The 24,057-nt window shown below is 51.8% G+C and overlaps 1 protein-coding gene across 2 annotated transcripts in view; it reads right to left on the reverse strand.

Annotated features, from left to right (window-relative positions):
- Nucleotides 1-751: 751 nt before the first annotated feature.
- FUBP3 (far upstream element binding protein 3) overlaps nt 752-24,057 on the reverse strand; it is a 54,557-nt gene continuing 31,251 nt past the window's right edge. Inside the window, exons 7-19 of one of the 2 annotated variants that reach the window (XM_070430439.1) lie at nt 22,770-22,932; nt 21,192-21,290; nt 18,174-18,278; nt 16,222-16,324; nt 15,136-15,236; nt 12,895-13,036; nt 8,993-9,153; nt 8,167-8,240; nt 7,811-7,891; nt 7,560-7,636; nt 4,454-4,525; nt 3,045-3,172; nt 752-2,037 (exon numbers count right to left, since the gene is read on the reverse strand). In XM_070430439.1, the coding sequence (XP_070286540.1) occupies nt 2,029-2,037; nt 3,045-3,172; nt 4,454-4,525; nt 7,560-7,636; nt 7,811-7,891; nt 8,167-8,240; nt 8,993-9,153; nt 12,895-13,036; nt 15,136-15,236; nt 16,222-16,324; nt 18,174-18,278; nt 21,192-21,290; nt 22,770-22,932 (1,315 nt within the window). In that variant the 3' untranslated portion in view covers nt 752-2,028. The remainder of the gene's footprint in view (nt 2,038-3,044; nt 3,173-4,453; nt 4,526-7,559; nt 7,637-7,810; nt 7,892-8,166; nt 8,241-8,992; nt 9,154-12,894; nt 13,037-15,135; nt 15,237-16,221; nt 16,325-18,173; nt 18,279-21,191; nt 21,291-22,769; nt 22,933-24,057) is intronic. The other variant, XM_070430440.1, reaches the window with a different exon arrangement.

The following is a 24,057-nucleotide window of genomic DNA, read 5'->3' on the forward strand; positions in this document are numbered from 1 at the left end:
AAAGGGTGCTGGGGGAGTATGCTGAGGGGTAAAGGGTGCTGGGGGAGCATGCTGAGGGGTGCTGGGGGAGCGTGCTGAGGGGTAAAGGGTGCTGGGGGAGCATGCTGAGGGGTGCTGGGGGAGCGTGCTGAGGGGTGCTGGGGGAGCATGCTGAGGGGTGCTGGGGGAGCGTGCTGAGGGGTGAAGGGTGCTGGGGGAGCATGCTGAGGGGTGAGGGGTGCGGTACTAAGGGGTGCTGGGGGAGCACGCTGAGGGGTGCTGGGGGAGCATGCTGAAGGGTGAGGGGTGCGGTACTGAGGGGTGAAGGGCGAGGTGCTGACTCAGTTACTGGAAAGTGTGCTTACCCAGCGGCAGAGCTGACCACGCCTCTTCCCCCCCCCCCCCCCCCCCAGAGGCCCTTAAATGAATCTTCCAGCTGCCGCCCAATGACAGCGCCTCTGGGAGGAGCCGTGATTGATTTCTGTGTTGCACCCATGGCAAGAGATGCTTAGATGTGACAGGTAAGAAAGAGGGAGGGGCTGACGGTGACCCACGCTCTCAAGGCAAACTGTCAAATTCTACAAAATCATTAGAAGGAGCTTAACGAAGGAAGTGGCTGGGAATCTAGGTTGTGCACCAGGTGGGGCTGACGCAGAGCAAGGGGATCGGCTATGAACTCTGGCTTTGATTTCAGCGGGCGGAGGGCGGAGGGTGGGACAAGCGAATGGAAGGCAAACAGACTCAAAATATTTCACCCACAAGATGTCTTGTGGAAATTTTATTACATAGAGTGTAAAATGTATTGTCAGTCAAATAAAAAGAACACTTTTCTTTTTAAAAACATGCATAACATTCTCCAAATATTTATTTTTAATAGTTAGACATTTCAAGCATTATGAAGAAAGTAAGGAGAAAAAACCGAAAGGTTAACTTCAGTACATTTCAAACGGAATGTCCCCCAGGTCAATTAAAAATGCAAGAAAAAATAGCTTTAATTCCGTTTTTCTTTCCTTTAAAAATACATGTTATCTGTACAAGACACACTACAGTAAACACTGGAAATCATAATATCCCTTTTATTAAATCAAAATCATTTAATTCATATGGTGGTTAATACTAGATTTATTTATTCATCTAGTTAATTTGACAAATATTAAAAAATATTTAAAAGAAAAAAGCAAAAAATGCCTCAGAATTAAAAAATAGTTACTACATTTTTATGCGGTTTAATGTTCCACAGTGTTTGTTAAAAGTTATATCAACTTCCTCTTAATATTAAAAATAATAGCATTTATATTTCTGAGAGAATAGAGAAAGGTTTTTCGTTTTGTTTTTAAAACAAGCTTGGAGGTCTTAGATACACAATTGCAACTGGTAATGAGACATGAAAAAAAACGTATGCTAGACACATGAAAACATTTTTATATTACCCTTTAGAACTCTAGAAATTATACAAACCCTACAAATGCCCTTCCCGATCCCTTTGGACAGCAGTACAATTCTCTGTCTCAATTCAGAATTCACATAATTACAATACAGAATAGTTCAGTTTTTTAAAAAATGCAAAACCAGACAGCCAAGATACAAGAAATTAGAAGTAAAACATTTAATGAATTTACACATTTAAATACTGTTTAAAATTTTTAAAAAATAATTTGTTACACATCTCCTAAGACTTCCAAGCCACTTTGTTGCAACAGAAACAACTGTAAATAAAAAGACACGAAACAAAACAATACAAAACAAAACGAACAAGAACACACCAGTTGAAATGTCACTGCTATGAGGCACATTCTGGTGCCTGGATTTGCAGATATTGCTCCAAAAAAAATCCCAGAGCTTCCACATTTGAAATAAAAGTAACTAAACAAGAATAATCAACAATCTTTAGTAACTAATTTCCCGATTTTTAGAAAAATTCTGTTAATCTAAATATAGTGTTTCACAGAACAAAGGTTCTTCATCAAAAGGTTTGAAAATCTAAAAACCTCTGTTACAAATAGGCTTTCGCTCACAATGATTTCGGGGAGGGGGTCACAGGTCACTGTCCTACTGCTCCTGTGGAAGGAAGGGAGAGAAGTCAGCCTGTGGCCAGCGCTCAAGGGCTTGCTGGTGGGAGGTGGCAGGTCACTCTCTCCTCAGCTCCATCGCAGCCGCTGACACACAGGAAGCAGCCAGTGTCTCAGCACCTCCCCGCCTCCCCGCCAGGGTCTCTGGCCCAGACAGAACCTCCCTTGAAGGAGGTCCCGGGCATCTCTTTCTGTGGGGGACACTGGGAAGGGGAGAGCTCGTGATACTTCTGGGTCACCCACCAGCCTGGACACCTGTTCCCACTGTGCCAGGCACAAAAGGGCCAATTTGGTAGTGAGATGGCCAGTCAACATTAGGCCCGGGCTTCTGGTAACTGCCATGCCGTCCATGGGGATCCGAGCGGCATCAGGCCACCTGAAACACGCCCTGCGGGAGGGAGCTCTTGGCCCTCTTCCCTCTGTTAGTAAGAAATCCGTTTTTGGCCTCTGACTGGACAGAGCCCTCCAGGTTTCTGTGCAGGACGAAGAGCTGGCACTCTGCCCTGCCCAGCCTTCTGAGGGTGTGGACTGGCCCTGCCCCCGCCCCCTCACTGCCCACGGAGGCAAGGGCAACAGCCTGGCCCCAGCACCCCCAAGAACAGCAGTGGGCGTGAGCTCCAGGCCCTACTTGCAGTGCCAAGCTTGCCCAGAATCATTCGAGCCTGGTGCTCTCATTCACAGTTGGGGAAACTGAGGCCACTCAGCGCTGTGGTCTGGGGCCTGGATCTGAGGGAGGATCAGGTACTGTCTTGGAGGGACTGCCCAACCCATTCCTCTCCCACTTGGCCCACACTTACTCTCTCTGGGGCAAGAAGGGGCTGGGCGGGCCGCTGGGCTCTGAGCAGATGGCGGCAATGCTGAGCAGCACTGGGCCTGTGCTGCCCCCCCCCCCGCACCCCCCTCCTGGAGCCGGTGTTCTTGCCCCAGGAGCAGGCACAGACGCCTGGGAGAAAGGGCTGGAGGGAGGTCCCAGCAGTGCTGGCACTGGCTACACACCTGGCTGTGGGCCTGAGCTTGCCCTAACGTCTGGCCGTAGAAAGCAACCTGTTGTCTGTAATACTCCGCCCAGGCCATGGTGTAGTCCGGCGGGGAGCTGGCCTGAGGAGCGGCGCTGGCAGCATGACCTGAGGGACAGAGGGAAACAGCTCATCAGGCGGGGACGTGCTAGGGGACGTGAAGGACGCTTGGAGGCGCTTCCTGAAGACCTGGGCATCCGCAACTGGTGCCCACTGATGTCGGTGAGGCAGGGCCTGAGTGCTGGCTGCAAAAAACACGGTTAGCTTTTCACTGCCGCTCCTGCTCCATCCCTGCGAGACTTTCCCCTCTGTCTCTTCAGAATCACATTCTCTGCGTAGGTCACCTGACTCGTAGGCGCCCAGGGAGAGGGAGAGGAAGGAGGGGTGCCTGGCTTGAGTGTGTGCGTGCAACTGCCCAAGGTATCCCGGCCCCTGTGTCTGGGAGCCTGGATTTGGGAGGTGTGGGGGAGACGGGCACCTGGACCTCAGGTGATGATGGCCTCCCTGGCCCAGTGATGACTCCAACACCAGGTGACTGTTTCTTTGATGGCCTTTGACCTGAGCTCTTCCAAGCAGCCAATAACACCCTTCAGATGCAAGCCACACGACACAGCCCTCCCCCAGCGCCCGGCCACCTGCTCGGCAGCTGTGGGAGACCCACGGAGGACTGAGAACTCGTTTGAAATTATTCGCTGGGGTTTTTAGTTGCTGTTGTTAGTTTTTTCCCTCCTCTTTTTAAAAAGACTGGTTTAGCCCTGGCAGGCTTGGCTCAGTGGATAGAGTGTCAGCCTGTGGACTGAAGGGTCCCAGGTTTGATTCCGCCAGGGACACATGCCTGGGTTGCAGGCTCGATCCCCAGTAGGGGACGTGCAGGAGGCAGCCCATCGGTGATTCCCTCTCATCATTGATGTTTCTCTCTCTCTCCCCTCTCCCTTCCTCTCTGAAATCAATAAAGAAATATATTAAAAAAAAAAAAAAAAAAAGACTGGTTTAGTGTCTTAAGAAAATCAAACATCTCACCACCCACTCCAACTGTAGGCTCCCTTCCCCGAGTCCCACCATGCTCTCCTCTTCACCTGCCCTGACAGAGCCAGAAAGAGCCAGGCGACAGCAAGACAGCCAGGGAACAAGAGATGGCTGGTCTGCGTCCTGGCCACGCAGCTCTAAAAGGGACCAGGACAGCGGTCCCGGGTCCCCCAGTGGAGGTGCCACGCCCTTTGGGGTTTAGAAGGGGGGAGGAAAGTGGGGGCGGAGGGGAAAGCAAATGGCTACACCACGTCTCCTCCCTGAGACGCAGGGCCAGGCGGGGCCAGGAACCATGCGCAGTGAAGGCTGCAGGCGAGGGGCTCTGGCTGGGGACCTGGTTGTTAGGACGGCCATTGCACTCACTCTGTTTTTTGTAATAGTCTTCCCAGGCCTTGCTGTAGTCGGGCTGGCTGCTCTGCGGCTGGCTCTGCTGGCCTGTGCGAAGAACACAAAAGCAGTCAGGCCCCCAGCCTGGCGACTCCAGGCCCTGCTCTGCACTGGCTCGCTCGCCCCTGGCCACACACCGCTCTACAGCCGCTCCAGGCCCTGTGGCCTGGGAAGAAGGTGGCAGCAGATGGCTGAGGAGGAGATATGTCAACACCCAAGAGGGCCTGTGCTCAGGCCCCAGGTGTGTGTGCAACTAAGATCCCCGTGAGGCTGGGCGTGGGCAGACTGATGCCCCTCCAGGGCGACCACCGGGAACACTCCACCCCCTTCAGACGGGTGCTGTGGGTGAGCCGAGCCCGAGGGCCAGAATGACTGTCGTCTAAGCTGCTTCCTGGAGGGGCTTTAGTGGGACACAGAGTCCAAATGGCGTCGAGCACACTCTCTGCCTGAGCTGAGCCTTCTGCTCCAAGACTGCCGGCTGCGCCTCTGCACAAGCAGAGCCGTAGAGCAAACACTCGGGAAACTGCCCGGACACTGAGCTCAAGGTGATGACAAAGATGAGGTCCACAAAGCAAGGGGCTGTGGCCACAACATGCATCCGACACAGGCCAGCCTTTTGCCTTTGGGGCAGGAGCAGGACAGAGGATGTGTGGGCTCGCTTCCGCCCTCCTCCTCCGTACACAAGCCGGTGCCTTCTCTATGCAGCAGGGGCAGTAAAGACGGGCTAGGGGTAGAGTGGACTCTGCCTGCCCAGGTGCATAAAGAGCATACAATGAACTCAGCAAGCCCTGGCCCGGTGGCTCAGTTAATCGGGATCTCTGTGCCGAGGCCAGGCTGGCTGTGTGTCTACCTACGGCCTCTCACTGTCTGCAGGGAGAAGAGTCTGCAGCAGCACAGAGGGCCTGCCAGCAGCCAGCTCACAGCACCCTCCTGCTCGTGAACTCACTGAAGACAAAGGGGCCTGGGGCCTGGGTGTGGGCGGGGGACAGAAAAGAGGGGGGCGGGTAAGAGAGGAGAACCCTCCTCTCCCACCAGGGCAGGAAGAAACTCAGACCAGGACACTAGGAGTAGGACCTGGTTGGGGGAAGGCTGGGTGTGAGGAATGTGGACAAGCAGGGTTTTTCTTTCAAACAGATTTCACTGACTAAAACCAATTCTCAATTCCTAAACCCTCCGAGTAAAGCAACAAAACTCAACACAAGATACAGGCTGGTGCCCGGCCGGCGTGACTCAGTGGTTGAGCGTCAACCTGTGAACAGGAGGTCACGGTTCAATTCCCAGTCAGGGCACATGCCCAGGTTCTGGGCTCAATCCCCAGTGGGGGTGTGAGCAGAAGGCAGCCGGTCAATGATTCTCATCATTGATGTTTCTATCTCTCTCCCTCTCTCCCTTCCTCTCTGACATCAATAAAAATAAATTTTAAAAAAAGAAAAGAAAAAGATGCAGGCTGCTGAACAGAGGAAGAAACCAGGCATCGGCCCTGTCGTCTTCCTCATCCCGATGCTCCTCCCAACTCCTCGGGCCTGCCTGGGCGCGGGCAAGCAGCAGACGGGCCTCTGCAGAACCACAGCCCGTGGCTGATGTCCCCTGGGCAGAAAGACATGTTCCCTTGGGCTTCAGGGTAAAGACATTTTCCCGTCCTGCCCTGGACAGACAATGGGACAAATGTGAGGCCACCGCAGGTCACCTCACATCTTGGGGTCGCCCTCCAACGGTCAGAACAGGAGGAAACACAACAGACCAGCACCAGGGTGAAGTGAGTCCAGTGCAACAGGAATGGTAGGGGCTAGGTCAGTGGTCGGCAAACCGCGGCTCGCGAGCCACATGCGGCTCTTTGGCCCCGTGAGTGTGGCTCTTCCACAAAATACCGACTTCTGCGCATGGGCCACGAAGTTTCAATCGCACTGTATGTACGCGCCCGTCCATGGTATTTTGTGGAAGATCCACACTCAAGGGGCCAAAGAGCCGCATGTGGCTTGCGAGCCGCGGTTTGCCGACCACGGGTCTAGGTAGTGTTAGGTGTTCATGTTGAAGTTCTTTAAAACCTTCTATATATTTAATATGTTTCATAAGAAAACACTGCAGAAGAGGAAAAAATACCACTGTGCAATTTCAGAGCTTGCCGTTACTTTAGAAATCAAATCCAAACCCTTCAATTCAGACCACGAGACTGGAGCTCAGAGAAGGGGGAATGTGCCCGAGGCTGCACAGCACGGGCCTCCAGACCCCGTGGTGTCATCTAACTGTGACCACGACTAGGGTCTGGGGCGGCACTGTCAGGCAGCACTCTGCTCCAGGGGAGGGTGGCACACCAGGCCCCGGCTCGGTCCCCGTGAATAAAGCTGTGATGCCTGGTCCTGCAGCCAGGTGTGCAGGGGGGACACGCGCAGATACACCGAAGACTGCCTTCCAGACAGTCTGGAAAGGGTCAGAAAGACCCAAGGTCCGGTTTGTGTTCTGTTTTGCAGGCTATGCAAGATGGGCTCCCCCAGCCATAAAACGTAAGAATAACTCCTAACCAAGAGGGGGCCGGTCTGACCCCCACAGAGCTCCTCTCTTACAATCAGCTTCCTCCCAGATGCCACCAAGCAGAGCTCTCATGTGTGCTTTCCCCAACGCCCAGGAGACAGAGAGAGCCTCTGAGGCGGCGCTGGAAAGAGGGAGATGGTCACCTTGCGGCCAAGGGAGAGGAGAGGGAAGGGCACCCAGCAAGCAGGGGCTGCTTAGGAGAGCGCAGAGCGAGAGGCAGAGCGCAGGCAGGAGGAACCGAGGGGCTCGGTAAACCACGCCCGTGGCCACAGGCTTTCTGACCCAGAGCTCTGAGGACAGGGTGGATGGGAAAGAAAGGTCTGAGAAGGTGGGCCAGCCCCCTCTGCCCCTGCCCGGCTGGAGGCCAGCGCCATCGGCACAGAAGCCTCCTCTGCCGACAGCTCCTGAGGCCCCAGGAGGCTCCCTGCCACCCCCAGGAGGGGCATCCTGGGCCTGTGGGCAGAGTTGGAAGGAGAGCATTTCAGGCCTACCCCCCTCGAGCCTTCCACGGGGGCGGGGGCTGCCCAGGCCCACCTCCTCCGGAGAAACTTACTTGGGACTTGCTGTGCGGGCTGCTGCCATGCCTGGTAGGTGCTGCCCCAGCCCTGGGTCAGGAAGGCCGGAGGACCACTGCAGAGGACAAAGAGAGTCACCTTTTCTAGTGCAGGTCACACACCCCCTCCGCACCGGGGTCCACCCCCTGTAATCCCGCTGTCTGTCTCTTTGTCACTCACCCCTCCACCCCAGGCAAGCAAAACGGTACCCCCAGCAGTGGCCAGGTGACCATGACCCCAGGCCACCCACCTCACAGGGGTGCTGTGCGGGTTTCCGTTCACTTTAGCAGCAATGTTTGGGAAGCACCCTGAGCTCCGTGGAGGAAAGGTGCTGAGAGGAAGTGAAAAACGAAGTTAAAGGGCGAACAGAAAGACTTTTGCAAAAACCTCCCCTCAGTCCCAGGAGGGTGAGTGCTCCTCAGGGATGCTGCCCCTGGGAGGCCCTCACCCCAGCACTGGTCGGTGAGCTACAGATGGGCTGGAGGGACCACTGGTAAGAGGTGGGAGGAGCCCTGCCCACAGGACGTGCCCTACCAGCAGCTGGAAAGGAGGGCCTGTGGGAGGCAGGGAGGGAGCTTGTGGTCGGGGTGGACATTAGAGACTCACTTTTGATGAGGTGCGGCAGGGGGCTGGCTGAAGGGGCTCTGTCCGAAGGCTCCAGGTGCTCCCAGACTGGTACCCTGTCATGGCAGAGGGAACGCTCACTTCCTGCTGGGGGCATCTCTGCCCTCTGCCCAGGCCCCCCAAGGCAGACCACAGCTTTTGGGGAGACAGAGCCGAGTGAAGGAATGACATCCTATGGCACTCACACTAGCCTTCCTTCCCCCACAGTGGACTTGATTTCCAGAAATGGCTTCTGCCCCTTGAGTGACCAACACCACCACAGCCACTGCTGGCACCACCACATTTGCCCTGGCATGTCACCCTGGGGAGGGACCAACCTGCTTGACTCTCCGTCAATTAGGCTGCCCACGGCTCTGTCTGCCCTTCTACGTCCCCTCTGAGGTGAGCAGTGGCCCTCTGTCCTCCATCAACACTCCCTTTCTTTCTTTATCTGCTTTGAGGTGCCTGAAACTAAAGCCAGAGTCAATGAGCGCTGCCTGCAGGGCTGGCGCCACGGCAGTGTCCGGGGCAGTACTGGGGGGAGGCTGCTGCCCCTGCTCATCTAAGCTTGCAGGGGACACGGCTCTAGGGCCTGAGCTGGTGGCCTTGGTGAGTTCTGCCAGAGGCTTCCTTCATCGCCTGGGCCTGGCCCTGGTATCCCTGGGCCCCGACCTTCCCCCTCGGCAAAGTGAGAGGAGGGGCCCTCACGTGATGCGAGGATGAAAAAGGTTCAGGAAGTACAAGGTTCTGGGGGAAAACAGGTACCTTGGACATCCACCAGAAAATCCAGCTATTAGTAAGCCCGGTGGGGAAAGGGCCTTGTACGTACGCCAACTTTCTCATCTATGAGATGTCTGGCCACCTCGATCTGCTGAGGAATCCCCCTGATGGTGAATATTCGCAGGTTGGGGTCGGTGTTGGGAGGGGGGTTCCGCTGCAGCTCCACGTGTGCTCCTGACTGCTGGTTTATGCTTTTGATGTTCTCACCCCCTGTGGGCAGGAGGACACGAGACAGAAGGATGAGTAGCAGACAGAAGACAAGGAAAGGGGATTTTCTGCAGCTGCTTTCTCACACCAGGCTCAGGCTGTGAAGCTGCCAGGCTGACACTATGGACACCACACCACGGGCACCCGCACCTGCTGGCTTCTCCTCCCAGAGGCCAGGAACCAGGCACCGGCCCAGGGATTTGCACACTATGGAGCTCAGCCCCTGGAGGCCAGTGCCCAGTTCCCACCCCAGCCAGAGGCCTTGCCGGAGAGGCACTCCATCCTTCTCAGCACAAGAATGGCGACCTGATGGCTCCTCTATGGCACAATGGGGTCCTTCAGCCCTGCTCACCGCACTGCTGCTCTCCCTCCCTCCACAGGTCAAACAGACGGCCACAGGCCCCAACAATGCCCGAAGCCCACTCGGGCCTTTAATATCCCATCTCATCCTGTCACTCTCAAGTCCCTGCCTCCTCCATGGGGGTGGGGGGGACAGGTCTAGACAGAGAGGCAGCCGGAGGATGGGGGTCACAGAGGCCTGGGTGGAGCCGGGCTAATGAAAATTTAGTTGGACTCTTTGAAAAACCTGTGACAGTCCCAGTCTCTTAATGAAATTTGTGTAACAAAAGCTCCACCAGGGTAACAATGGTTTGATTCTTCTTTTGAGATTTCACAGAACTTACAGACCAGCATGGCTCAATTGGGGGGAGCCAGAATACAAGGAAAACGCCTAGTAGAGTTTTTGCAAAATTGGAAAAAGACAATCTGTGGAAAATCGGGTGCAGGGGACCAGGAAGCCCCAAATGATCAAAAGCAACGACTGAAGGCCAGTCTGTGACCCTAACCTCACATGACATGTGTCATTTCCTTGTAACATGCTCACAGCCCTTCAACACTCTCCCTGCCTCCACCCGCACTGAGGGGAGGCCTGGCTGAACCACCTGTCAGGAAGAAGTGAGCAGCGGACACCCGTCCCTCCCCTCTGAGGGACTCCACAGGGTCAAGAAGCAAAGCTAGAGCCTGGGTCCAGCTGTTGCTGGCGGCGCTCACATAGGGGAAGGAAATGGAGGATTCGGATCAAGCTTTGTTTAACATCAGCTTGGGTAGATGGGGTGGCTTTACTTTTTTTTTTTTATTGTTTTATTGCTTACAGTATTACAAAGGGTATTACATATGTGTCCTTTTTGGTGGCTTTACATTTAAAAGCAAATTAGAGAAAGAACTCAGCAGACCAAAGCCTTGTGTACATGGTTTTCGTAAAGCTGCGACAGTTTAAGGAAAGTGTCGGGACAGCAGTGACCAACGCAGAAAGTCCCGGGCCTGTCCCTCCCGCCCCGCGCTCCCAGGGGTGAATCTGATCTTTGCATCGTGAAAAGTGAGCAGATCTGCTCCTCGGCAATAGCACTTCTGGGGAGCAGTGAAGAGCCAAGACTCAGCGGAAACCTTTCCCCGGCACTGCCGGCCGCCACCTGGCTGTGCACAGGAGCACAAAGGGCGCGCAAGTCTGCCTGAGCCAGAGACCCTGCACCCCTCCATCTGGCGGGCACGCAGCCCAGCGGACCCACCACCCCTCTCCCGAGGCCTTGGGAGCATGCTAATAAGGTGAGGAGGCCCCACAAAACTGCATGGGGCCGGAAGGAGTTAATTTAAGTTTATCTTCTTTCAAAATGAGGTCACCAGCTTGGCACATGGTGGCTGTCTATAGACTCATTCAGCAGTCTGCTCCATTCTTCCACCTGATGGGGGGCAGAAGCCACCCACCAGTGGCCCCCCTGGCTGGTTGTGAAATCGTAAAGCAATTAATCAAACCTGCTAAAAGGCCTGGTGACAAGAGCAGGGCTGGCCACACTATCTGTCACTACTGCTGTATTTATCATGGAAATCCAGCAGGGGCCCGGGAGGTGCAGCGTCTGCCCAAGGGCTGGCGCAGGGGGAGCAGGGCCCGACTGAGTGGGGCTCCCTCCGCTCTCCCCCTCCTCCCCATGCATCTTTCCCAAGGGGGAGGAGCACCTCATACCCAGCTCTTGTGGGTATGGAAAGTCCCCCGACCCCCAACAAAACTTTTCCTGGGCTTGTCCGGGCTGCAACTGGAGCACTGGCCACGGTACCCGCGACTGCGTCCTCTGCTGTCCCTGTCCTCTGGGTGTCACTGGGATGACTGGTGGGTGAGCTGACAGAGGCTGTCCTGTGAACGCCGAGGCCTCACGACTATGAGGACTGTCCCAGCAGAGGCAGCCCGGCTCTAGAGGAGACTCACATTCACAGGAAAACCTCGTTGGTAAAAACGGTTTTCACAAGGCCCAGAAACCCAGAGCTGACTCTCAACCTATGGCATCAACAGAACTGACGCTCAGGCAGCCAGGTATTGGGCTGGGGGGCGTCTGGCTTATCACGCATTTGGGCAGCTAACAGTATCTGCCAAGCACTTCTCAGCAGGGACACCCCGCCACAGAGGAAAACAAGCCCCCATTGTTCCTACCACTTCTGAGCATCTCAGACCGACACAGACACAGGGATCAAGGTTTGAAAAGAGCATAAAACACTGCCCACGGGCAGGGCCGGGGCAGGGCCCATGCAGACTCTGGGAGGTGAGTGACAGCGCAGGAGGGATGCCCACCCCACGCCAGCTCGCGAGGATGTGCCGCTTCGGTCCCAACTTTCTGTTGGTGGAGACAGTCCCAAGTCACGTTCCGTGGAAACTAGCACCCTTCCCACAGCGAACACATGCCTGGGGATCCAGAAACTGCAGACACTCTGGGAGAAGACATCATCTCCTCAAACACAACACCCAACACTAAATCCGAGTCTCCTGTTGGCACAGAGACTGTCTGGAGCAGAGAGAGAAGCTGAGCCGGCGGCTGGGGAAGGGCTCGGTGAGCCACAGACCTGCTCTCAGCGGCCCTTCTTGGTTCCCAGGCAAGGCCAGCCCCGATGAACCAGCCTGACAGCCTAGCAATCCGCCTGTTCCCTCCTGCGCTTTCCACTAACAGGTGGGAAGGAGCACACCAGCCAGTCACGATGGGCCCACCTCCTGCTCTCTAAAATGCCGAGAAACAACTAACAAACCTATTTTTATTTCACCGCAGGGTGTCGTAGTGAAAGTGTTGAAAGGATAAAACCATTTTCACATGTTGTGACAATAAAGGCCAAATACCCAAACCCAGTAGTGACCCCCTCTCAGAGAGCATCTTCGCTGGAGGAGATCATCGTAACTGTTCCTCTAAGTTCCTTGGAGGCGTGTTCATTACTGATCAGCCGATCCACAAACATCCAAAGGCAAACATTTAGCCCAGGGGTCCTCAAACTTTTTAAACAGGGGGCCAGTTCACTGTCCCTCAGACCGTTGGAGGGCCGGACTCTAGTTTAAAAAAAAAACTATGAACAAATTCCTATGCACACAGCACTTACCTTATTTTGAAGTAAAAAAACAAAACGGGAACAAATACAATATTTGTATTTGCATGTGGCCCGCGGGCCGTAGTTTGAGGACCCCCGATTTAGCCTTTTCAACAACGAAGCTGCTTCACCAGGCAGTGGGCCCTATGGATCATCTGTTGCACGCCCTGCCCCATTCACGAGAAGGCCCCCCGCACAGCAGGGCCCCCGCAGAAGGCAGCTGATGCTACAGACCTGGTGCCTTCAGGCAAGCGCCAGCCTCCACGCCCTGCGTTGGAGGTATGTGACCCATGTGCTCTCGGGTTAAGCAGCGGAGCGGGAACATAAACGCCAGCAGCTGCCTCTCACCTTTGCCTATAACGAGGCCACACTTATCTGCGGGCACCGTGTATGTTATCTCCTGGATGCCGCCAGGGGTTCCCATGCTCCAGTCGCCACGGCCACGGCCTCGTCCTCGGGCGACTGCGAGGCCTCCAAAGCCATCCCTTTCCTGGGAAAGGAGCAAAGCTCAGGTGAAGATTCCTGCGACCGCCACCAGCACCACTTCCATCCCCAGGGAGGAGGTGCAGTGACAGGATGTAATCAGTGCCACAAATCAGGTCCTGAGCATCATTCCACATTTCAAATGGTGAAGGCTCTTTAAAAGCAGAATTAACACAAATCACAGGTGTATTCAAGGAGCACACACGACGATAAATGCATGTGCTACATAAACAGCACGAACAGACCTGACGAAACAGGGCAGATATGAACTCGTAGGTCCGAAGCCCAGTGCCCTTTTCCCTGGAGTTTGCATTACGGGGCCCTAATCCACAGGGTCAGAGGTGACTTTCTTTTCAATGAAGCTGCCCTTTCCCGGGGGCGAACACATGGTGGGCCTACCAGAAACCAGATACTCGATGCTGAAGAGCTACGGCCATTTGCCGTGATACATGAGTGACACTGGATGACTTCTGACCTTCCCTGACGAGACTGCTGTGAGGAACTATTCAGACACTGCTACATGAGTCAGAACACCTTGCAACCCAACCAGCAAAAAGGATAAGAGGATTTTAAAGAAAAACCGGCCCTAGCTGGTTTGGCTCAGTGGATAGAGTGTCGGCCTGTGCACTGCAGGGTCCTGGGTTCGATTCCAGTCAAAGGCACATGCCTAGGCTGCGGGCTTGATCCCCAGTAGGGGGCATGTAGGAGGCAGCCAATGGATGATTCTCTCTCATCATTGATGTTTCTATCTTTCTCTCCCTCTCCCTTCCTCTCTGAAATCAATAAAAAATATATTTAAAAGAAAAAAAGAAAAACTGGTTGTCCTGCTCCCCAGAGGAGGGAGGGACCAAGCCAAGCTGGTGCATGGTCAGGGCCGGAGAAGTCTCTGACTCATTCTCACGCCCCCTCTCCCCAGGGAGCAAAACCCACAACGGGCACTGAACAGAGGAAGCTCATTCCCGAGCCCCTCTGGAGCGGCAGCATTTAAACCCTTTCAACTCGGAGGGAAAGCCCAGCTTCTTTCATGGGAGGGAGAAGCTGAAAGGTTCAATATGGTGAAGAAACGTGTTGGCAAAACCTGCCCATATTAATTACAAGAAAATTGAACATTTAACCAGAATCTACACCAGCAGAAAGCAGAGGTCACTGGAGTGACCTTTCTTCTTGCATTCTGCTTTTATGAGAGACCCAGGACAAATACACAAGTGATCTAGAGACTTTTGTTAAAACACACACACACACACACACACACACACACAGCCATTTGCTGGGTGTGCCACAGGGTCTTGTGGACAAGACTGCCTCCTCCTCATCTCACAGCCTCTGCAGTTCTGGGCTCATGCCCTCTTACTAGTAAAAAGGATGCGAGAGGTCCCTTAGTGACTCTTTTTAGAACTTGTCTAATCCTAAGAATGGCCTGGGATTTAGCTATAGCTGAGACCCAAACCCCTGCCTTGGGTATTTTGGTTCTACAGATCCTGGTAGATTCTACAAACTTGCTACTCCCGCCTGTACTCCCAGGTGACTTGGGGGACCACCTGGTGCAAAACCGCTTGCTGCTGAGACTACTTGGCCTAGACAGGCTCAAAGCCTCATCCAAGGTCCCGTGGCCAATGGCAGAGCTGGACAACAATTTCTCATGCTTTCTTCAGCTCCAATCACCCTCAAACTTCCTCAGCCCTACACACCTGGGGGACATGCCAATCTACCGTCCGCTACAGCGGTTCCCAGGGCTACTAGCAAGGGGGGCAGGAGGAGATGCTAACAACAGCACACACGGCCGCTCCCATTCCAGATGAGGAGCCCGGAATCCAGGGCATGAAGACAGCTTGGAGCCTCTGTGGGCCTGAAGTGCTTTCTAAAGCTGAGGTGATACTTTGCTTATAGTCTTAAATTAAGAGCTCAGCTGTTTGAAACTTGGGATCTGCACTGCATTTCCCCCAGTTAACTAGTCCGAAAACCTAACTTCTGGGACAACCAAGGGAGTAGAGTCACAAACCAGCAGGAAGGAGCAGCTGTGGAGCGGCCCCAGAGGCCCACCGGCTAGAGCCCCGTGTGGCAGCTGCCCCTATGGCCAGTGAGGTGAACCCACACAGCCAGACCCACCTGGGCTGTAAGAATCAGCTCGTTGATGACATGCGCTGCGTGCTGACATCGGTCCGGGGGTCCCATGACCTGTGCCGCTCTCTCTGGACTAATTCCATCGTCTGTGGAACAAGGCAAGTGGTGGGATTAGGACGCCCAGCTTCAGACAGAGACGCAGGTCAATCTGATTTGCCATCAATATCCCTCCCAGTGCCAGGGTGCTGGCCCATCACCAGTTCAGGGCCTTTCGCTGGGGAAGGACTACGCCTTTGTGCATGGCCCTCGCCAACACGTACGCAATTACAGACATTTAAAGGAGATATCATTAAAGAAGAAAACAAAACAAAACACAAACATAAAACCCCAAGGAAAACAGAGTTGAGCTATAGCAATATTTCCCCAAAATTAGCCCTTCACCATGTTTTATCATCGTTAGAGAAATAAAGAAAATAAAGACACTGGAGATAAGTTTGCTTATAAAGATAAACTTACAAAATTTAAAGAATTGTTCTTTATTCCAAAATGTCCCTTTTTAAATGGTTTTATCTTTAATTTTATAAAATTATAATAACAGATTTTTTAGAAGTTTTTAATTGGCAAAATTAAAAACTGGAAATGCTATGTTGATTTCCCCCAATTTTATTAGCCTAAGGGGGGCGAGGGGGGAGAAGCCCTGGAAACCCGGGTGCAGAGTGTTCAGGCACAAGGGTAACCAAACCAACAAACCCAAGAAAGAAATGAGGGCCTGCAGGAGAGCCCTAGAATCGGGCATTTGGTAACAGAATGTTGCAAAAGACAGAAAAAGAAACAGAGGTAGAGAAAGGGAGAAAAGAACACAAATGGGCTGGTTACCAAGTCCTGTTTGTGAGGTGTTTTCTAATGAAAGGATTTCTTAAACTTTTATTTTTATTGTTGAAAGTATTACAGATGTCCCCTTTGTCCCCCCACTGACCTCCACCCGCCCTCCTCAGGCCTTCCCCTCACTATTGTCTGTGTCCATGGGTTATGCACCTATGCATATAAGTTCTTTGGTTAATTTCTTCCTGCAATCCCACCCCCCCTCCCCGCCCCCCAATTAAAGAATTTTTGAGAACTATCAAAACCAACCTGGTTTGAACTGAATCCTCACACCAGCGTCATTCTGGATCTTTTTGATCATTTCCCCATTTCTTCCTATTACAATCCCGACAGCAAACCTAGGCACAGATACCTGAGCAATGAGAAACAGCCTCATCAGAACTTTTGGCAAACCTGTCTTTTCTCAATGGATGTGTGTGTGTGTGTGTGTAACTTGATTTGTATTACAGTGCATTCCTGGAAGTGATATAATAAACCATATTTTTTCCCTTTTAAGAACAATTTTGTGGTTAATGATTGCATTTCTGTCTGCTAAATGCATCCAGTAAGTCTGAGACTTAATCAAAAGAGTTATAAAAATGAAGAAAAGCAAGAATAAACTGTATACGTAGATAAAAGATTTAAAATGACAAATTTTTCTTCTAAACTCTATGAAATAAGCATAAGTATGTCAGAAACATTCATAGTGGTCCTTCAAAATATGTTTTTCAGCCCTAGCCTCTTTGGCTCAGTGGATAAAGTGTTGGCCTGTGGACTGAAGGGTCCCGGGTTTAATTCCAGTCAAGGGCACATACCTCAGTTGCAAGATCGATCAGGGCCCTGGTCGGGGTGTGTGCAGGAGGCAACCAATTGATGTGCTACTCTCACATCGATGTTTCTCTGTGTCTTCCCCCACCCCCCTGCATCCCTCCATTCTCTTTAAAAATCCATGGAAAAATATCCTTGGGTGAGGATTAACAAAAAAGATATATATAACATTTATCATCTTAACCATTCATAATTACGTGATTCAGTGGTATTAAATATATTCACAATATTGTGTAACCACCCCAGATATCTATACCTTAGACCAGTGGTTGGCAAACTCATTAGTCAACAGAGCCAAATATCAACAGTACAACGACTGAAATTTCTTTTGAGAGCCAAATTTTTAAAACTTAAACTATATAGGTAGGTACATTGTTATTAACTTAATTAGGGTACTCCTAAGCTGGCCTTTGCTAAAAACATCCTCAATCTGATTGAGGTACATTTACTGAGGTCGAACCCTTCCAATTCTCCCATCCACACTCGTCTTGTATACTTGTTTCAGATAGACGAGTGTGGATGGGAGAGTTAGAAGGGGTCGACCTCAGCGAACGTACCTCAAAACAATGTACCTCCCCCGCGTATCCCGTCGCCCGCCCGAATGACCGATCCCCCATTTCTTCTAATGCCACTTCTTCAAAATAGACTCGCCCAGGCCAAAAACTGACTTCTGCGCATGGGCCACGAAATTTCAATCGCACTGTACGTGCCCATTCACACGTGCGCACCCACACGTGGTATTCTGTGGAAGAGCCACACTCAAGGGGCCAAAGAGCCGCATGTGGCTCGCGAGCCGCAGTTTGCCGACCATTGCTCTAGACCTTTTCATCATCCCCAGTAAAAACTCTCTATCCATTAAATAGTAGCTCCTGCTTTCCCCAGCCTCTGGTAACCTCCATTCTATTTTCTGACTCCAGATGTGCCTATTCTAGGTATAAGTGGAATCACACAAGATCTATCCTCTGTATCTGGCTTGTTTTACAAGCATAATGATGGCAAGGTCCATCCATATTGTAGCATGATCAAAACTTCCTTCTGAAGGGTAGATGCTGGTCCCATTCCATCTCACCAATAAATGTGGTTCCCAAGTTTGATACAAGCACAGCACAGATCACCGAGAAAACGTGGCCTCTGGTCTCCACCTGGGCAGTGGGATAAGCTTTGAAGCAAAACTTTAAAACCAGGGAATGGCCCCAAGCCCCAAGAGCATGCAGCGGCTCCCTCACTCTGGCTGTCTCAGTCTCACGCCCACCCTGAGAAGTAAGCGTCCCGGTAGGATTTCACAGATGAGACAAAAATGAAATAGCTTGCTCAAGATGAAAGAGCCAACAGACGTGTGACCTATGACCTTAATCCTAATCTCGTTTGCCTGCTAACCTGGGATTCAAGCATACCTCTATGCTGCCTCCTCCCATTCGGGAGGCGAAGTCACCGCGTACACCTCGGAAGTCAGCTTGGTCTTTTTCTCGGATGATCTCTAACACCATTTCTCTTGCTTGCTGTGTAAACACAGATAAAAGACGTTATGGAACACAAAATCCTAAAAAAAGACATGACACCAGGTACAACTTCAACATCAGACCCTCTTATGTTGGGCTTAAAGACTCAGAAGGTGTTCAGCAATACTCCCTTATTCTATTATCATTATATGGGACAGGGGCAGGCTGCTGCTTAGGGTCGCATATTATCAATTCTTAAATGACATGGTTTTTCTTACACTGCCCAAAGTGCTCAGGTAAGGGTCCACTGTCTTGAAAGCCATAGTAGGACCAGCACATTTGTGCTGGTTTGAACTTGCTTCCTGTGGCCTCCAGGTGCTTCCAGCAGCCGTTTGTTAGTGAGGGGAGGATTTTTCTGAGAGCTCTGACTGTGGGCAGGTTCCAGAAGAAAGACATTACCAAGGCGGCTATCACAACGGAGCTCCAGGAAGGTAAAGGGAAAAGGCCCGTCCTGGAGCCCAGAGAACCTCCCAGCATTCAGAGATCATATCCGATTACTGCCTGGCAAGACGACCCCCAGGCCTGACTGTCTCCAAGGCACACGCAGTGTCCTCTCCCCAAAGGACACACTTGTTAGTCTACCTGTCCACGCCAGCCCCAGCCCCACAGGATCTGCAGTAAGGATCACCTGTACCTAGCAACTCAAGGCCATGTGGGAACTCAGACTGAGTCTTGGTTCTGGAAAAACCAAACCATACCAACCCCCAAACAGCAATTGGGGTCTCAGGACACTCAGAGAACTCTGAACATGGACTGGCTCAAGAGATATTATGGGGTCACTGTCATTTTCTCTGGCCTGGTTACATAGCAAAAAGTTCTTATTCTTAGCAGACACATGCTGTAGGATTTAGGGGTGGAGAGTCACAATACCTGCCACTTACATATAAATGGTAAAACAAAATAAACAAATGCATGCATATGAATGGCAAAATGATAGGTAGGATGAGGTTATACAGATATTTGCTATACTAGCTTTTCAAATTTTCTAGATGTTTGAAGTTTCTCATAATAAAAAGTTGAAGAAAGAAAAAATACCCCAAATAACAATTTACCCTAAATACAATAGCTGCTCCTCCCCACAAAATGTGGAGTACGTTAAATAAAGACCAGTACTAAAAACCATTTGTTACAATTATTTTCCTGCAAATTCATGAAACATCAATGAGATAATCTCTTTGCTCAGGTATTTTTTTCTACCACAGATAAAACCAAAGGTTCCAGAAGAGAAGGCAGTGGAGAGCTGCTGGGAGACAGGCTCTATTGCCAGCATTCTTGGGGAACGCCTGCCCTCCAGTTCCTTCCAGACTTCCCCATATCACGCATGGAGCCCGCCAGCCGGACTGGATAAGCCAACTAAAGAAAGGTTAGATGCCATCTGACTTTTTAAAGCCCACCTGTTCCCAAAGAGGTTAGGGACCCTGGGGGAGGAAAGCCAGGGGGTCCTGGCTTGCAGGAGGGGGTCAAGGGCTGCAGCACTGCCTGGGCCTAAGGCAGTGGTCGGCAAACTCATTAGTCAACAGAGCCAAATATCAACAGTACAACGATTGAAATTTCTTTTGAGAGCCAAATTTTTTAAACTTAAACTACAGAGGTAGGTACATTGTTATTAACTTAATTAGGGTACTCCTAAGCTGGCCTTTGCTAAAAACATCCTCAATCTGATAGAGGTACGTTCGCTGAGGTCGACCCCTTCCAACTCTCCCATCCACACTCGTCTTGTATACTTGTTTCGTCTATCTCCTTTCCGAAAACCGACTTCTGCACATGGGCCACAAAGTTTCAATTGCACTGTACGTGTGTGCCTGCACGTGGTATTTTGTGGAAAAGCCACACTCAAGGGGCCAAAGAGCCGCATGTGGCTCCAAAGCCGGTTTGCCGACCACTGGCCTAAGGGAAGAAGCCATTGTAATCACTGCCTTCCACTCTGTTTTGAAACCACTGTTTTACATATGTTCCTTGAAAAAGCAACAATGATACCAATTTGAGTTTGACTGACAGTGTTAAGAACTGGGGAAAGTATTTTCCTGAGTCAGGTAACCTCCACTTCATCCACGCCCCAAAGCTCCTGCAGAGGAACAGCTGCCTGACGGACTGGCTCACCCAGGAGCGTCACCTTGGAGCTACACTAAGTGCAGAAAAGACAAGGAGGGTCGCAGAGGCAGAAAAGAGAGTGTTCCTATTTCACAGGCACAGACACGCTACACCCAGAGCCCACACACGTTCCTGCTAACAGTAAGGGTAAAACCACCCCAGGTGATGTAAAACCAAGTCCCTCACTGCTCTTAGCAACTGGGACTGTCCTCTGTGGCCAGGAGCTCAGACACAGGATGCTTGCTAGATGGGCACACATGCCTCGGGGGTTGCTGGCACCTTTGCTTACTTCCCACACCAGCTGGAGCTCTTGCAAAAATGGGTTGAGCATCAACCCATGAACTAAGAGGTCGCTGGTTCGATTCCCAGTCAGGGCACATGCCCAGGGTTGTGGGCTCGATCCCTGGTGGGGGGCGTGCAGGAGGCAGCCAATCGATGTTTCTCTCTCATAGATGTTTCTTTCTCTCTATCCCTCTCCCTTCTTCTCTCTAAAATCAATTAAAAAAAATTTTTTTTAAGAGTTGAGAGAACAAGCAAATAAAAGCCAAATGGAGCCTGCATCTGAGCTGATAGGTAACAAGTCGAAAACTGCATCTGAGCAGTGCTACGCCATCCAACAAAACCTGCATTTATGGAAATGCTCCAAATATACACTGCCCATGACATGTAGCCCGAGCACTTGAAATATAGCCAATGTCACCGAAGAACTCATTGTCTACTTAATTTTAATTATAGCCACACGTGGCCAGTGGCTCTGACATTGAGCAGCACAACCAGATTCTTTCACCACACCCAGGGCCCGCCCGCCCGCTTCCTGCCTACCTGTACTTTAAAGGGGTCTCCAGTGACGCGAAGAGGCTTGTCTGCTCCCGTAGGCAGCGGGCCGTCCTGGATCATGACCATTTTCACACCCGTCCGCTCCTGTGGACGCACACACAGGTACACTCCTCACCGCCATGGATGAACATGCAGGAGGGTACAAGATGCTGCCGGGGGCCGGGTCACGTCCACAGAAGACATGTCCCTCCTACCACAGGGCATTGCCCTCTGACCCGGCCATGAGGCTGGCCTCTGAGACTGCGGACATCCCGACCGTGCTAGAGAGCTTCCAAGTGTGACACAGAAACACTCCCCACTCTCCTCCTGTCCAGTCTCTAGAACATCTAGATACAAATGAGCCTTTTCTATGGAATGCCAGGCCCTCAGCTGAGCACTCGATCGAATATCACCCAGTAAGGGCTTGTGCCCAGCACACAAGGCCAGTGTGCCATCCCCGGTGAGGAGGCTCGGACAGGAAGCTGCCCAAGAGCAGTCCAGAGCTGATGAGTGGAGGCCACAATTTGGATTCTGGGAGTCCAAACCCTGAACTCTTCGAGCACACACTAGAGCAGCGGTTCTCAACCTGTGGGTCGCGAACAATAAAAATACATCCTGCATATCAGATATTTACATGACGATTCATAACAGTAGCAAAATTATGGTTATGAAGTAGCAACGAAAATAATTTTATGGTTGGGGGTCACCACAACATGAGGAACTGTACTAAAGGGTCGCAGCATTAGGAAGGTTGAGAACCACTGCACTAGAGTGTCTTCGCAGTCCGAGGACTGGGCGAGGAGGGAGCACAGAGGCGGGCCACAACCCCTGCCCTGCAACTTCAAAAGCCCCAGAGCTTGGAAATAAACGTTTGTTCATAACTGATTGGGCAGCAAAACTGACCTGAACTCATGGAAGCATCTTTCTAGTCACTCTCCTGAGTGTGCTATTTATTGTTCTCTTTGGCCATGGAAATAAGCATTTGGCTACAGGGTACAGCGTGGAACTGGCTGGGGTGTTAAATTCTGAGCCGTGTTCGGCCCCACGAGTCTCAGATGAGGGATTCTACAGCCAACAGCAGCTAATGTTCACGGAGCACTTGCTCAGTGAGAGGCTCGGTGCGCAGGGTCTCATTTAAATATGAAATAACGGGTATTACTTCAGCTTCATTACAAGTGAGGCTGGCACTTTCCTGCGCTCACAGACGAGGACCCGGCCCTTTGAAAAATGCATGAACACATTAAGCTCCCACGACTGGCGCAGGCAGTGCTGCTGGCTCTGGAAGCAGATCTTCACCCGAGATGCTGTCACGTGATGGTACCAGAGCTTCACCACCACAATGGCTGCTACGAGTTCACGAAGCCCCAGGACCGACATCATCGCTGGCACCAGGCCTGGCGACAGTGAGTGTCCAGAAAACAGCAGTCGAATGGAGGAAGCATGGAACCACTCGGGCAGGGGTTGAGGGGAGCTCTGGCCCGTGGCAGGCACAGCCAGGTCAACCGGGGGAAGTGAGTGTAATGACAAAACCTCCCAAACCAGGAAGGTGAGGAAGACAAAGGCCTCTGCTCAGGGCTCACATACCTGCAACTGCTTTATAGTTTCCCCTCCTTTGCCGATGACCAGACCCACTTTAGACGCGGGGATGAGGATCTCCTGGATTGTGCTGTTGCCGTCTATGTCATTGTGAAAGCCGGGCCCATTCCGACAGCGGTCCACAATCTGCCCCAGGAGTCGCTTGGCTTGTCTTTGGGAGGGAAGAGAACCACAAGGACAGTGGCATTAAGTGAACGCTGCACCGGGGAACACATGAAGGAGTCAAGGCAGCCCTCGTCCAGCTCCAGCTCCTGCCCCCACAACCCGGGAAGTCTCTGCCATCCGCCAAGCTACTGGGCTGGAATTTAAAAACAATGCACACAATACCACGTCCCGACACGGCCCCCTGTCAAGTGTGCCCTCTGCTTGTGCCTGGGTCTTGTATTCACTCCACCAACATGACTCTCCTCCTGTTGGAATGTCAGCTGCACCGGTGGCAGAGGCCACCGCTGAACCCTCTGCAGCTCGCTGTTCCCCAATCCAGAGCGTATACACTCAACAGATATTGGTTAAGTAAGGACATGAGAGAAAGAAATGAGAAAGATGGGAAGAAAGAAAGCAAGGGTTAGTAGTCATTTGAATGCCCAAATGCCAAATTTCTCCATCACCAACCAGACTGCCCTGATTTTTGAGCCGATTTTAAGGCTCCGCATCACCAGGTGGGTTTCACAGGGGGGAAAAGGAGGCGGCAGTGCCCCGGCGCAGGTCCACAGCCATACACACCTGCTTTGCGCTTTTCCCGTTGGACGTGCAGGGCCCCACATTTCATATGCACTGCTATTTTGTGCTGATTTATCAGGAGGTGGAGGAAAGCTACAATGTTGAAACAGCACATCTCAGCCTAAGGAGGTCATCTGTCAGGCCAATTTCCTTTTCTGCACCAGAATCTCCCCTGGCTGTTACGTGCATTATTTATTCTTCAAATCACCAGCACAATCTATTTTTTGGTTCCTCTAATAGGGAACATTTCTGCTACTAAACAGACTGGCTGGACTGTGCACCGAAAAAAGCAAAATTGTTTCTTCCTTAAGTTATAATCCGTGGCCTCCATTGCTTGGGCAGGACAGGAAGCAGGAATAGAAGAGTGGGAGGAAAGAAGAAAAAGGCAGGAAATAGATGTTGCCCTTTGTGGTCTTGAGTCTTTGTGTGCAGAATCGGCCTCGTGTGTCTTCCCAGTTACTGCAGCTTCTTAGTATTTCGCTTGTGTACTAGATTAACCTGTGCCGGAAGCAAAGTGCCTGGACACCAGAAACCATCTCGCTTGCCCTGTAATGCA

This window comes from Myotis yumanensis, unplaced genomic scaffold (genome assembly GCF_028538775.1).
Source record: "Myotis yumanensis isolate MYYU_CA2020_CCGP unplaced genomic scaffold, mMyoYum1.0.hap1 SCAF_12, whole genome shotgun sequence".
In the NCBI taxonomy this organism is placed as follows: Eukaryota; Metazoa; Chordata; class Mammalia; order Chiroptera; family Vespertilionidae; genus Myotis; species Myotis yumanensis.